The 12,811-nt window shown below is 42.1% G+C and overlaps 1 protein-coding gene across 2 annotated transcripts; it reads right to left on the reverse strand.

Annotated features, from left to right (window-relative positions):
• Positions 1-391: 391 nt before the first annotated feature.
• On the reverse strand, positions 392-12,381 carry LOC123113100 (kinesin-like protein KIN-6). Of its 2 annotated transcripts, none has more exons than XM_044534232.1 (22): positions 11,693-12,381; positions 10,047-10,252; positions 9,638-9,734; positions 9,392-9,486; positions 9,066-9,201; positions 8,884-8,949; positions 8,694-8,756; positions 8,149-8,199; positions 7,690-7,772; positions 7,257-7,377; positions 7,018-7,113; positions 6,743-6,937; positions 6,090-6,174; positions 5,933-6,006; positions 5,729-5,794; positions 1,846-1,975; positions 1,620-1,763; positions 1,438-1,535; positions 1,148-1,232; positions 969-1,032; positions 794-860; positions 392-690 (listed from the first exon to the last, which is right to left on the reverse strand). In XM_044534232.1, exons 1-22 carry the CDS (start codon positions 12,314-12,316, stop codon positions 571-573), a joined length of 2,766 nt encoding a protein of 921 aa, XP_044390167.1. In that variant the 5' UTR covers positions 12,317-12,381; the 3' UTR covers positions 392-570. The 2 variants fall into 2 exon arrangements, with proteins under 2 accessions (XP_044390167.1, XP_044390168.1); XM_044534233.1 differs by having other exon boundaries at positions 794-857; positions 11,693-12,380.
• Between the last annotated feature and the right edge of the window lie 430 nt (positions 12,382-12,811).

The following is a 12,811-nucleotide window of genomic DNA, read 5'->3' on the forward strand; positions in this document are numbered from 1 at the left end:
AGTTGCTCTAAGAGTGAGGATTTGCACGGCTCCAAAGCTCCATTTAAAAAAAAAATCCCAAAACGTAGGTAGTTAATACATGTTAGAATTCACGAAAAAACTGAATGTTGCTTGTACCAAAAATAACAGTCTAACATTGTTATTTAAAATTCCAAGCGGTGATAACAGTATTCATGACTATGAATAATCGTGTTTTTCTCTCTTTGCCGCTAACAAAAAGAAAAATCAAGATGTTTGCCCACAAAAAAGGAGAATATTGTTTAAACTTATGGGTGTATTTGCTTTTAAAAAATGGAATAAAGTGCCGAGTACGGATCAGGTGCCATCTTCTTTTCGCTATATAGTTCCTCACTACCGATGAAAAATCGCAAACTATACGAATGCACAATGATGATGAGAGCGTTTCTTCGATAGATAAATTTCCATGTGTCACCAAAAGTTTAATTGTGAACTGGACTTGGTGAAGATCCTACAGAAGCAACCCACCGTGGAGAAGTAATAATAACTACACCAAACCAAGATGATTTGACGGTCTGAATTTTATCTAATTGAGTGGGTGGGTGTTCTTCTCTAGCCCCGATGATGCCTCATGGGCGGCGCTTTTGCTTTGAGGAGCCGGATGAGCGCGTCCGATCGCCCAGCAGCCGTCGCCGACTGCTCGCCCGACGATGCCTTGGCGCCTCCTCCATCCTGCAGTAACAGCCATTGCGCCAGTCAGTTAGGTTAGAATCAATCGGTCCAAAACCAAACGGTTCCCGCAGACAAGGTGGAGCGTGCGTGCGTGCGTGCATACCAAACCAATGGCAGGGCCGGTGAACTCCTTGAGCATCATGGCCGACACCGGCAGCAGCCTCCTCCTGCTTCACCAAACCAAACCACGGGTTGTGTCAACTATATTATGGATATTAATTACTCATCAAGCTGGTTTTTGCATTTAGGTGCCGCCTTCCATAAGTACCCTCACTCACCTTGACGGCTTCTTTGTGTTTTCACGAGGCTTCGAAGCGCAAAGGTCCTCATTTGCTCCATGTGCTGCAGAAATGCACCGATGTTGATTAGGCGACTCATCTCATCATTTAATGAAAGCAACGTGAATATACCAAAAATTAGCGACCAAAGATTATTATGCACGACACTTGACACCTACCGTGTGCTGCAGTGGCCTCCTTTACCATGGACTCGCACCTTTCTGGCTCAGGCACCAGTTCATCAGGATTCTGGTGAGCAGCACCCTAGAAGTGAAGGAAAAGTTTAACCGATATGTCATAGTTTCCAGTAGGGTATTCCTAGTAGCAGAAACTGGTGTAGGGTAACTTGTATATTAAAAATATGCATCCTGCCATTATGACCAACCATGGCATACTAAGAATATTCCAAAAACGTGTAGGGTAAATTCCCTTTGAGTTGCAAAAACAGAAGGATCAAAGGATTACATACCATGCCTTGCAACTCTAAGAAAGGCTGATTGGAGCTAACGTCTCCAGCGTCACAGTTCGGTTGCTGAGATGAACTTTGATAATCATGCTGCTTCATCTCTGTACAAAGATTGAGCGGAAGTTTAACAAAAAAGAAGTACATCACTAGCAACGAAGAAACAAGCATAAGAAATGAGTTTGAACCTTTTATGTCGACGTCATGTTGAATACTCTCCACTTCTGTATTGCTGCTTAACTCCTCTTCTTCACTTTGTTCCATGGGAGCTTTCTCACTAACTTGTATATCAGTAAACTGTGCGGACAGATTACATGGAACTATATGAAGTTCTGCAGAAATGATACATGTATCTCAGTTGTTGTGTACCAGTTAGTTTAAGAGCTGTCAAACAAAGTGGATATACAATTTGACCTGAAAAGCTAAGCTCAGATGGGTCATCCAAATGACTGGGTGCATGTGTTACACCACCGTCAGGTGCCGATGTTTGTTCAGAACAGCTCTCAGAACCATCAGATTCCTTGTTGCCCACTTGTCGGATTGTCTGAAATAAGAGGAACATAAAGTAAAAATGATGTTGTTCAGTAACAAGCAAAGATTTAAATTGCACGCGAAATGAGCGCTATTGCGGCGCAATCGCTGGCTTGAAGCCTCCCCGCGACGCAATCCCTATAGAAACGCAAGCTGTCACTACTCACGCTATTGCGGCGCGAAACGGCGCGATTTGCCTTAGCAGTCGCGGCAGTTTCGCTGGGATGGGCTGAAAGTATGAAATAGAGGCCCAAATAGAGCTTGGCCCAAATTTACTCAATAGAGAGAGCCGCACCCCCAGGAAACCTAGAATCGTATCCATTTCCTTCACTCCCTCCCACCTGCGGCGGCTGCTCGACTCTTTCCCAGTTGCGGTCAGTGGACCGGTTGCTGCATCGCCGGAAGCCGGATGCAGTGACGAGGAGACAGGGCAGCAAGGCCTCCGCGACCATAATGACATCCCAATCCCAGTCTAACACGGCTCCAACTCCCGGTTCCAGCACATCTCCAGGAGGCAGATTCCTCTTCCATCGTTTATTCGTTTGTGGATTCAGTATAAGCACCATGGCATGATCTTGGGATTGGAGACTTGTAGTTCAGGTCGTAGCTTGTTGCTTGTAGCTAAGATTTTCAAGATAGCTCTCCAATACACTACAGATCTGCCACTCAATTTTCTTTATATGATGGCTTCTTGATATGATATCTCTTGTGAACTGGGGACTGCTGAACTTTATCTCTGCAGCGTCCTAAAAACGATACTGTAGGAAGCACCACAACAGTCATAGTGAGCTTCTGGATCGATTTATTTCCGAGATTTCGCTGATTTTCATGTGGTGTTCGTTCTTTTATGTTAGAATCAATTGATGGCTGTGCATGACCTGTTTTTCTTTCTTTCTATTATTGGTTGGTGAAGATCTGTATAAAGATGTTGCTATTTGTTGTGCTACTTTCAGAACAAGCATTTTATGTTGCAAATCTTTTGGGGTAATGGTTTTCTTGTTTCATATATATATATATATTAGTCACCGGTTAATTGTAGAATGCTCTCAGTAAGTCAAGTCATTTCACATTTAATTTGTATATGATTTTTGTAGGCTTGGCTGGGTCAAACACTACACCAGTAGTGCCACCAACTCATGCACCTCCATCAGATGACCCAGCATGGAAGTATTGCAATATTCCAGATAAGACAAAGAAGGCTGCTGTGAAATGCAACTTCTGCTATGGTATTTACATGGGTGGTATTACTCGGATGAAGTACCACTTTGCAAACATCAAAAAGGAAAGTGTTACTTTGTGCAAACTTGTTCCTGCTGATGTAAAGCAAGAGATGAGGGAGTTGATCTCAAAGAAAGATGAAGCAAAGGAAAAGAAGGCCAGTGAGAAAGCAATGCGCAGAAGTGATGTTACTTTGGATGGAAATGATGATGGGGCTGATGATGGAGATGACATCTTGGGTGGTGGTGGTGGCGGTGGTATTCTTTTATTATCAGGATCAGGGCAGAGTAAGGGCTCCACATGGTGCAATGGATAAGTTTTGCATCAAGACACCAGAAGAGGTTTTAGCTGCAAGTAAACAAAAAGGCTTATCCGTGAAGGTGCAATCCAAGTTGTCCTCACAAATAAGGGAAGAGAGGAGGGTTCGGGCTTGTGAGTACATCTGTCAGTTCTTCTATGAAGCAGGCATTGCCCACAACACAGTCTTACTTCCAAGCTTTGAACAGATGCTTACAGCTATTGGAACATTTGGATCAGACATGACAGGCCCCACTCCCTATGAAATGGGTGGCCCTTACTTGGAGCAAGAAGAAAGTTGAGGAAGGATTCGCTGGACATAAAGATGCATGGAACCTCACTGGATGTACTATCATGACAGATGCATGGACCAACAAAAGAGGAAGGGGGGTAATGAATTTGGTAGTTCACAGCGCTTATGGTGTTGTTTTTCTTAAATCTGTTGACTGTTCGGATGTGAGAAAAGATGGCAAGATGATATTTGAGCTTGTTGATGGCTGCGTAGAAGAAATTGGAGAGAAAAATGTAATTCAAATTGTAACTGACAATGCATCTGTCAATATATCAGCAGCAGCGATGATGAAAGTGAAGCGCCCCTCCTTATTTTGGAATGGTTATGCAGCCCACACAATTGATTTGATGCTGGAGGACATAGGCAAGCTACCTACAGTTGAGCAAACCATTGTCAAAGCAAGGGCTGTGACTCTGTTCCTTTATGCACATACAAGAGTTTTAGCTCTGATGAGGAAATTTCTTGGAAAAGATCTTGTTCGTTCTGGTATTACTAGGTTTGCTACAGCATATTTGAACTTGAAGAGCTTGCAGGACAACAAAAAAGGAGCTGCAGAAGTTGTTTAGGTCTGATGAACTCAATGATATGGACCACCTTAAAAAGGCAAAGGGGAAGAATGCAGCTAAAACTATTCGCTCTGAAACTTTTTGGAAAGCAGTAGATGTTGCTGTGAATTTCTTTGAGCCGATGGCAAATCTTTTGAGAAGGATGGACAGTGATGTACCGGCAATGGGCTTTCTTTATGGATGTATGATGGTTCATATACTTTGATCAAGTGAGTATACAAATAGTCCTGGTTATATATTTGCTTGATGGTATACTTGTCCATTTGTTTCTCTGCTTGTCCTTTTGATTATATATATGGCACTCTTTCTTGCATGAGGATCATTTTGACAATCTGTTCATTTTGTAGGTTCACACGAAGAGACGTAGCAGGCAAACACCAAACTGTTTTGAGAAGGATGGACAGTCATGACAAGATGAGTGACCTTGTATTCATCAAGTTCAACACCAGACTGAGGGACAAGAAACTAAAAACAATCAAGGACCCTAATTGAGAAGCACGTGGTCGATGTTTTAGAAGATGACGACAACGAATGGATCACTGGTGTGGTGCCAAATGCCAATGACGAACAATCTGAAGGAGAAGAACAAGAAGAACTGCCATATGCAAGTGGTCAAGCTGGACCATCAACTTCGACAACGAATCCAATACTTAAAAGAAAGAGGGGTATCCATTCTAAGAAGAAGAAGAAGATGATCCCTGTTACTCCTCATGAAGATTTGCTTTCTGCTTCCTCTGCTTCAGAAAGTGACGACGACAACGACGACAACGGCAACAATGACATGAGCTCTGGTTCTGACTTGTGAGACTGTCAATTTGTCCATGAACTTCTTTATGCTGTCCATTCTGCTACATGTGCTTTTGAAAAACTATTGAATGGTGAACATTTCATGATGCATGTAGTGGACGTAGTATCACGGATTGCTGGCCAGGTGCAAACCCCTTTATTGTTTGTTATGAACCTAAGACTTTGAATTCAAGTGACTGGTGAATTGGTGATACTTTGTTGTGACTACTGAATACTGATGCTTGTTTGATTCCAATGTGTTGTGGGCTGATGAATTGATGCATGTTTGATTTAATTTCCCATGTTTGTGAACTGGTAAATAACTGAATATATAGTTATGTACTCTGTTTTCCTGCTGAAAATCCTGATGAAAATACCCTGTTTTACTGCTGAATATGCACTGTAATTTTACTAAATATACACATGTACTACCTGCCGCTAAATGGCTTAGCTGCCGCTATAGCCTGCTATAGCGGCTGTAGCTGCTGGAAAACGCTGCTGCTAAATCAAATAGCACGCAATCAAAAACTTTAACAAGAACTAGGTTCAAATGCAACGCAAAATGACTTTGCATACATGAGAAAGTGATAGAAAATTGCATGCCCACCTCAGTATTTTCCTTTTTCAGATCGCACTTGGGTTCAGTAACATCAGGAGTGCATGATTCCTCTTTCTGAAAAAGTAGGATGGCATTGTATCAGTAGAAGATGAGGCGAATTTCTTCAACACTAGGTCAGCATCACAAAAGGATGAACTCTGTGGACACATTGAACACGACGGAGTGCAGAATGTTTAAGGATAAGTATAAAACCTTCAAATATCTGGAGCTCAACTCTTGTTCATCTATCAAATTAGCAACAGAGGTATCACAGTCGACGGATTTCTCTGTTATAAGAAAATGGACTCAGAACTAAAACAACCATGTGCTGATATTGGTGAGGACATGTTTACTGTGAAAACATATAAACCTGTCATATCGCAATAAGCTGAAGACATTTCTGGATCAGAATATGTAGATTCTTCTGAGATCTTTTGTACCAACTCAGTGCTCAACTGTAGACAAACACAAGCATATCAGCAAGAAAGTTCCGACCTCATATGTATGGCTTACTTCAAATAACATGAAAAGAAGTGTTTGTGTGTCTTTTCACAAAGAGTAGAAGCAAATATATGAAAAAGTTGGGCAAGAAAGTGCCGATTTCATACAACAAAGAACACCCTACAAGTCTACACAAGCAACACGAACACCCTATGCTACTCCTAACGGCTGTTCAGGCAGCAGGTAAGTGTAGAGTGTACAGCAAACCAGACCTCATGGCATATAAAGTATTGAGATAGAGACTTAAAGGGGAGATACTTGCTTGCTATTGAGGCACAAGTAGTACATAAAGCAGGGCAGAAGGTGATATGCAAAAAAAAAATACACATGAGCATTGGAGATGTGGTAACTTGCTTATAGAGTTATAACATTAAAGCATGCTTATTTGATTATTGCTTGAAATAGCAGAAAATCATATAGCATATATACCACCAAATCTAAGTCATTCATCATGCACATATAAGGCCGTATATGTAAATAGAACATCAAGCGTAAGATATTATAATTTGAAGCTGAACTTACATGGAGATTGTCTAATGCAGCGTCACTGGCCAGTTCAGTTTCAGAAACCGAGCTTATAGCAATTGATGCAGCACCATTTTGCTTAACGCGTGAACAACGAGACTTCAGGTCATCCAACTCCTTTTTCAGCTCTAGAATTTCAGTGTCTTTATCTTTGAGCAATTCTTGCATGCTTTTAGCAGCAACCTCAGACTCCTATGAACGAAATACCATGGATCAACACAATACAAAAAGAGACTCGAATGAACAAATTACCAAAATCTTTTGCTGCTTACCGTAATCTTTTGTTTTGAAACAGTCCATAAAGCATTGAAAAGGTTTTTCATGATTTGTTCACTTCGAGACACTCTTTGCAGCTCCTTTTCTTCAGCCTGCAGAACATAACAAAAATGATAGTTCATTCAAAAAAATTAAGTATCAGAGCTGAAATGTCTATACAAGTGAGGCTCTGCGCCAGACAGAAATTAAATACTTAAATGGGACAAAATTATTGGAGGATTTAATTAATTTGTACCGTAACAACTTCAGGTTCGGGCTTGTTAACCTTCCTCTTTTTCTTGTTCTCTTGGCAAACCAGGGAAACATTGGTTCTCTTTTGGGAAACCAAGTTAGAAGATTCATCAAGGCTGGTGTACCTGAAAAGATAACAGGAAATAGAATGAATTATAATAGGAAGATTCATCAATATTTGCTCAGACAAATATCTGCTATTGTAATAGGTTTAAATAAAGGACTTCTCTGCTCCTTGAGTTCTTTCACTTAATCCTAATAGGAAATATTGTCAATGTTACACTAGGACTGAACTGCATGCACCAGAATTGGATAAAATGCAATCTAAGTATCTAACATTTCAACTCCAGTTATGTATTTCCCTTTCTCCAAAGACAACAAAAGGCTGGAAGAAGAAAAAAGAAAAAAAAGTATGTCATAAAAGCTAAGGGAAGTACCTTATTTTCATGTAAGGAGATGCTTGTCTGAGCAAATATGATGTATCAGCGTAATCATCTTCTCCTGGTTTCACGTTCAAAATCTGAAAAACAATAGAAATGGTAATTAAGAACAGTGCACTTATCAAGTCAATATGCGCTGTGTGACCTCAGAGTAAGGGTGTCAATGACACTCTTCCAGCATAAAAATATAGAGAATGTGAGTGACTTGCAAAAATATGCCCTCGGTTGAAAAAATTTCAATAGACATCCTTCAAAATGGCCAATAGAATAATACTCCCTCTGTCCCAAAATAAGTGTCGCTGATTTAGCATTACTTTGTACTTAATCAGCAACACTTATTTTGGGACCGAGGGAGTAGTACATTTGTCATGGTCAAAAAAACTTTTAACTAGTAAAATATGTCGTTTGAGGAGCTGTTGATAAGAAAATAGACCATTTTATCTCAGAATGACTTACCAGAGTCATCTTCTTCCTTCCCTCCAGGTAGTCTTTCAAGTACCTTGTCAACTTTCAAAACTCAAAATATTTAGGACAAATGAAAATAATATTATGTGTTACTAACTAACTAACATCAAGAACTGGATAATAGCATTTAAAACTAAAAACTCATAGCATATACAGGTTTAAAGAGTAGAAAAACTGAGTGTCCAAAAACAGAGTAACATCTAAATCTAATAGCAAGCTAGTAGTGTATACATGGAATCCAAGCTGCACAAATTATAATACAATATATAGGAAGTCAGTAGCTTAGTTGGGGATGGAGATATGACTATGAGCACATTAAAAATATTATGTTGATAGACATATTTCTTATTAGATCAATACGTGTCGACTGTTAGATCCCCAAACAGAGAAAGGGAAGATCTCCACTAAAAATGTTATGTTGATTGAAGAAACATGTGATGGGCATTGTTTGGAGACCAGCCAAAAGAATCAAAAAAAGGGAAGATTCAAGATCCATGCTATGTTTATTTCAAAGAATACATTGTCAGCACACATACCATTGAGTTCTTAAAATGTTTCTCCAAGGTTTTCTTCTGATTTTTCTGATGATCTAATAAAGCCTGCAGTTACCAAAGTTGAAAAGCAAAACTATCATTAGCTGGCAGGCGCACCTCACTGATAAAAAATGCATTCTGCAAGCACCATCTGTTGTGCATAAAGGGCAGCAAATGAAAAGGCCAATTTTACCCTCAGACATAGACCGAAAACCATGGACGTATTGTTGATAAAGTTACTCTCCAACAACCTTGAACCCTGGAAATCAAAGATTAAAAGTTATTTAGACCATTATCCAGTAGAAGAACAGGTGTCATGACATGGTTTTATGATCACTGCTATACAATACAATTAACGGTGATAGACGAATAGACCTTATTTCCAGTATTCTTTTTTCGCTCTGCTCCAGCAAGGTCAGCAATGGTCAAGACAGATCCACTAATCGGGTGCTCACTTTGTTGGTCAACGTTTTTATGAACAGCACGTATAGTGATGATGCACTGTGACCGGCTGCAATACAATATGAAGTTAATCTTAACATCGTTGTATATAACTGCAAGTAAAAAGTTCAAAGGAAAACCTGAAAACAGAAAGTGTAGAAACTTAGTTAGGAGCAATGAGAAAACAATGCCCATTTTTCAGGATAAGTGCTATTTATATCAAAGATATGTTTGCAGATCTATCTATACAGAGAATATGCCTTGACTCGCTGTTAGCATCAGTTGCAGCTGTGCTCCGCTTAAGCATGCCACGTGAAACTAAACTCTCAGCATCCATGGCACTTGAAATGGCTACCTGCAAATAGATAACAGTGAGCATCTAATTTTATGCTATTGCCAGAAAGGCGAGCACTTTACTGCATGCTACTACAAAAACTATTCATATCAATGCAGTGCATATCAACTGGAATGTGCCATTCGAAGACCCCGTCTTTCGGGATAGATACCTCTTTAAGGCCTTTAATTGTTGCATCAGACAGAAGATCGAGAATTCGTTCTCCTTTTCCTTCACAGAGTATCTCGAACATTGACAAGTAAAATAATCTGCAAGTATAACATGGAACTCATTAAGACAATGTTTGTGATTTAATTGCTTCCGCCATAGCTAGAAAAGCTAACAAAGAACTTGCGTTTGCAGATCATGTTAAGTTATAAGCTGTTTGCGAGAGAATCCAAAACTGTAAAACTTTTTTAGTTTCAGAAATTTACAGACTTGCATGCTCCAATAATCTTCTGAACATTTGCTATATTTGCGGCATTTGGCGTCAATCCTAGCACAGACCCAGTACTAGATGCGCAGATTATACATTAGTGGAGTGTACCAAGCTGGCAGCAAAAAGGCCAGAACAGGTGTACCTTGGCGATTGGTTGCCACCTTCGGATTCATCTGCCGTAGTGAAGATCTTCTGTAGCGTGAGCGGTACCAGGCCGGGATTTCTTGCAGTACCAAAGACGGTATGCGTCTTGCCGGACCCTGTCGGACCCATCGCAACCAGAAGGCCGTTCTTTCCTCCCAAGAACTCGTCCACTAGCGGGTTCATCACTTGAGTAAAGATATCATTCTGCACGGAATTGCAAGGAGAGATTAATAGCATGCCAGAAAATGCATAGTTCAGGTCCAGTAAACGTCATCTAAATCATAGCCCGGTACAGAAATACTCCTAGGTCTGTCCTGAAATCGATAGCATTGTACCACTAAGACAGTAATGCATCACCTAAAAAAAAAAGATAGTAATGCAGTGAACAAATGTACTTTTATACTGGTTGACATGCCGACGACCGGTTGACTAGAAACAAGAATTTTCAAACCGACTTACCAATTGTGAATTGGTTTTTCAGTATTGCTAAGCATTAGTTCCACAACTTTAATATGCCTCAACGTATAAAAACTGCACAAATGCCTACTTGAATAACAGGAACAAGAAAATAGAGATACGAAAAAACCATAATTGTGAAGATTTGGATTTCTGCAAGAGTTTGGCATGTCATGCATCACGATGGTACACAAAAAAATAAATGCATGGATTTTGGAGGAGCGAAGATATAGCCAGGGTGTGTGCATTGGACTTTTAAAGGCTGAAATGGAAAGATCTATGAGACTGTATTAAGATTATACGGAAGAAAAATTCATTTTATGCGTCTTTCAGCCTTTGTGTGGGTTATGAAGAAAAATAGTTGGGTGGTACATAAATAAAAATCCATGGGTGGATTGGAAAGAATTACATCACATCATAGAGTGAAAAGAAAATGAATTGACGTCCGACGGATGAAATATTCTCTCCAAAATAGAGTGCACTCGAATCCTTAGGAAAAATGCCAAACGAAACCCATAGGACAAAATCCTTAGAATTCACACCTAACTATTTTACCGTAGTTTATCTGCAAAAATATCCCATGGTCTCTACAGTAAGGTAAACAATCGTAATAGCAAGGACAATAAGTTCCTTACACTTGGCACAACTGTGAGGTGAAAGCACAGATCTGAAAAAAGAAGATTGATGCTGCTTTTTCTTAAACTAGCATAACAAGGATTATATGAATCGACAACCTTTAGTAACAGAACTATACTCATGTCATGTAGGAGCTTTCGTCGTATCGTACAACAAACGAAACTTCACCACTAAAAATACATACATACAAAAGCTGTGCAAAGTTTACACGAGTTAAACATCTCCAGCTAGCTAACTATAGTAAAAAGTCTAGTTCAAACACTGTAACAGTTCCTCACTGCTGTGCTGGGGATGCTCGCAAGATCCTCCCAGCAGAATCCGGCTGAGATCGTAGCACGGTTATCTGTAGCCGGTAGAAGACCTCGGTTTGCAAAATGCACAGGCGCAATGCAAAATGCAGGTCGAAATGGAGCCGACTCGTCGGGGTTTCGGTGCTTTTCTTAGGGTACAGCAACTTGTTCTAAGCGGGAGGGGATAATCTCGTAGGCAATGCCAGACTTCAAAATCCATAGATGCAAATGGGGCAGATTTGCAAGGATTTGGAGGTTATACCTGCGAGGAGTCGGGCGGGAGGACGGCGGAGAAGCCGTCGAAGACCTCGGTGGCGGTGCGGCCGCGCCGGTGGTCGACGAGCTTGGCCTGGGGGACGGTGAGCGCGACGGAGCCGGGGCCGGTGGCGACGAGGCAGACCCCCGGCGGCTGCTGCTGCTTCCTGGGCGGCGGCGGCGGCTGCTCCTTGGCCCTGGCGCGGCCGGCGGCAGGCCGGCAGCCGCGCTCCCGCTCCGGCGCCGGGAGGGGGCGGATGCGGAGGTACACCTTGAGGCGCTCCTCCGCCGCCGACGAGGTCGAGGAGGTGAGCGCCGTGACGGCGGCCGCGGCGGGAGGGGGAGGAGGGGGGTGGGGAGGGGAAATGGCGGCGTCGGGTGGGGTGGGGGGAGGAGGTGGGAGAGGGGTAGCGGGGGCCGCTGGAGTTGCTGCGGCCGCCGCCGCCGCGGCGGGTTCGTCGTCGAGCAGGCGGGAGATGACCGGGGCTTTCCGGCGGCGGGAGCGGAGAGTGGCCGTGGTCGGGGTCGGGGTCGGCGCCGGGGCGGGGGTCGGGCCCGGGGTCAGGGCCGGCCTGCCGCGGCGGGGAGGGTTCCGGCGGACGGTGGTCGGCGGCGGCGGCGGCGAGGCCATGGTGGTGGGCTGGTGGCTGGTTCGTAATAGAATGGGGATCGATTTGGTTTTCTTTTCCCTCCGCTGCTCTTCGAAAATGCTTTGAAATTATGGGGCCGCCTGCCCCCTCATATCCACCGTCCGTTTCCAGCAGATGTGTTCGAACGGCCTGGATGATCTAGCAGGGTTTAGCCAGGTTTTAGGTCTTTGAAATCTCACCGCTCCAAATACTTTCACCTCAAAGAAATATGGGAGGCAATGCTTAATCTCTGTACCCCAAAAGAAAGATGTTTGGTCTCTCCATCTTGATTTCATTTGTATTATGTCACATTTCAGCTGAAGTGGCCTTGATTTCTACAGGATGAATAACTGGTGGATAACATGAAATTTGATTATGGGTTTGCTGCTAAAAGTCTTACCACTTTTATAAATGTAAGTGTGTACATATATTTACCTGTATCTGAATCTGGCCCTGCATCGATCAATTTGATGATATCTTGATTCAATACTTGTTTG

This window comes from Triticum aestivum, chromosome 5B (genome assembly GCF_018294505.1).
Source record: "Triticum aestivum cultivar Chinese Spring chromosome 5B, IWGSC CS RefSeq v2.1, whole genome shotgun sequence".
NCBI classification, from domain to species: domain Eukaryota; kingdom Viridiplantae; phylum Streptophyta; class Magnoliopsida; order Poales; family Poaceae; genus Triticum; species Triticum aestivum.

Coding starts and splice junctions, on each gene's coding strand:
- LOC123113100 (XM_044534232.1), bottom strand. CDS start 12,316: ATGGCCTCGCCGCCGCCGCCGCCGACCACCGTCCGCCGGAACCCTCCC. Junction 7,378..7,689: donor TCTCCTTACATGAAAATAAG/GTACTTCCCTTA, acceptor TTATCTTTTCAG/GTACACCAGCCTTGATGAAT. Junction 1,033..1,147: donor GGAGGCCACTGCAGCACACG/GTAGGTGTCAAG, acceptor GCATTTCTGCAG/CACATGGAGCAAATGAGGAC.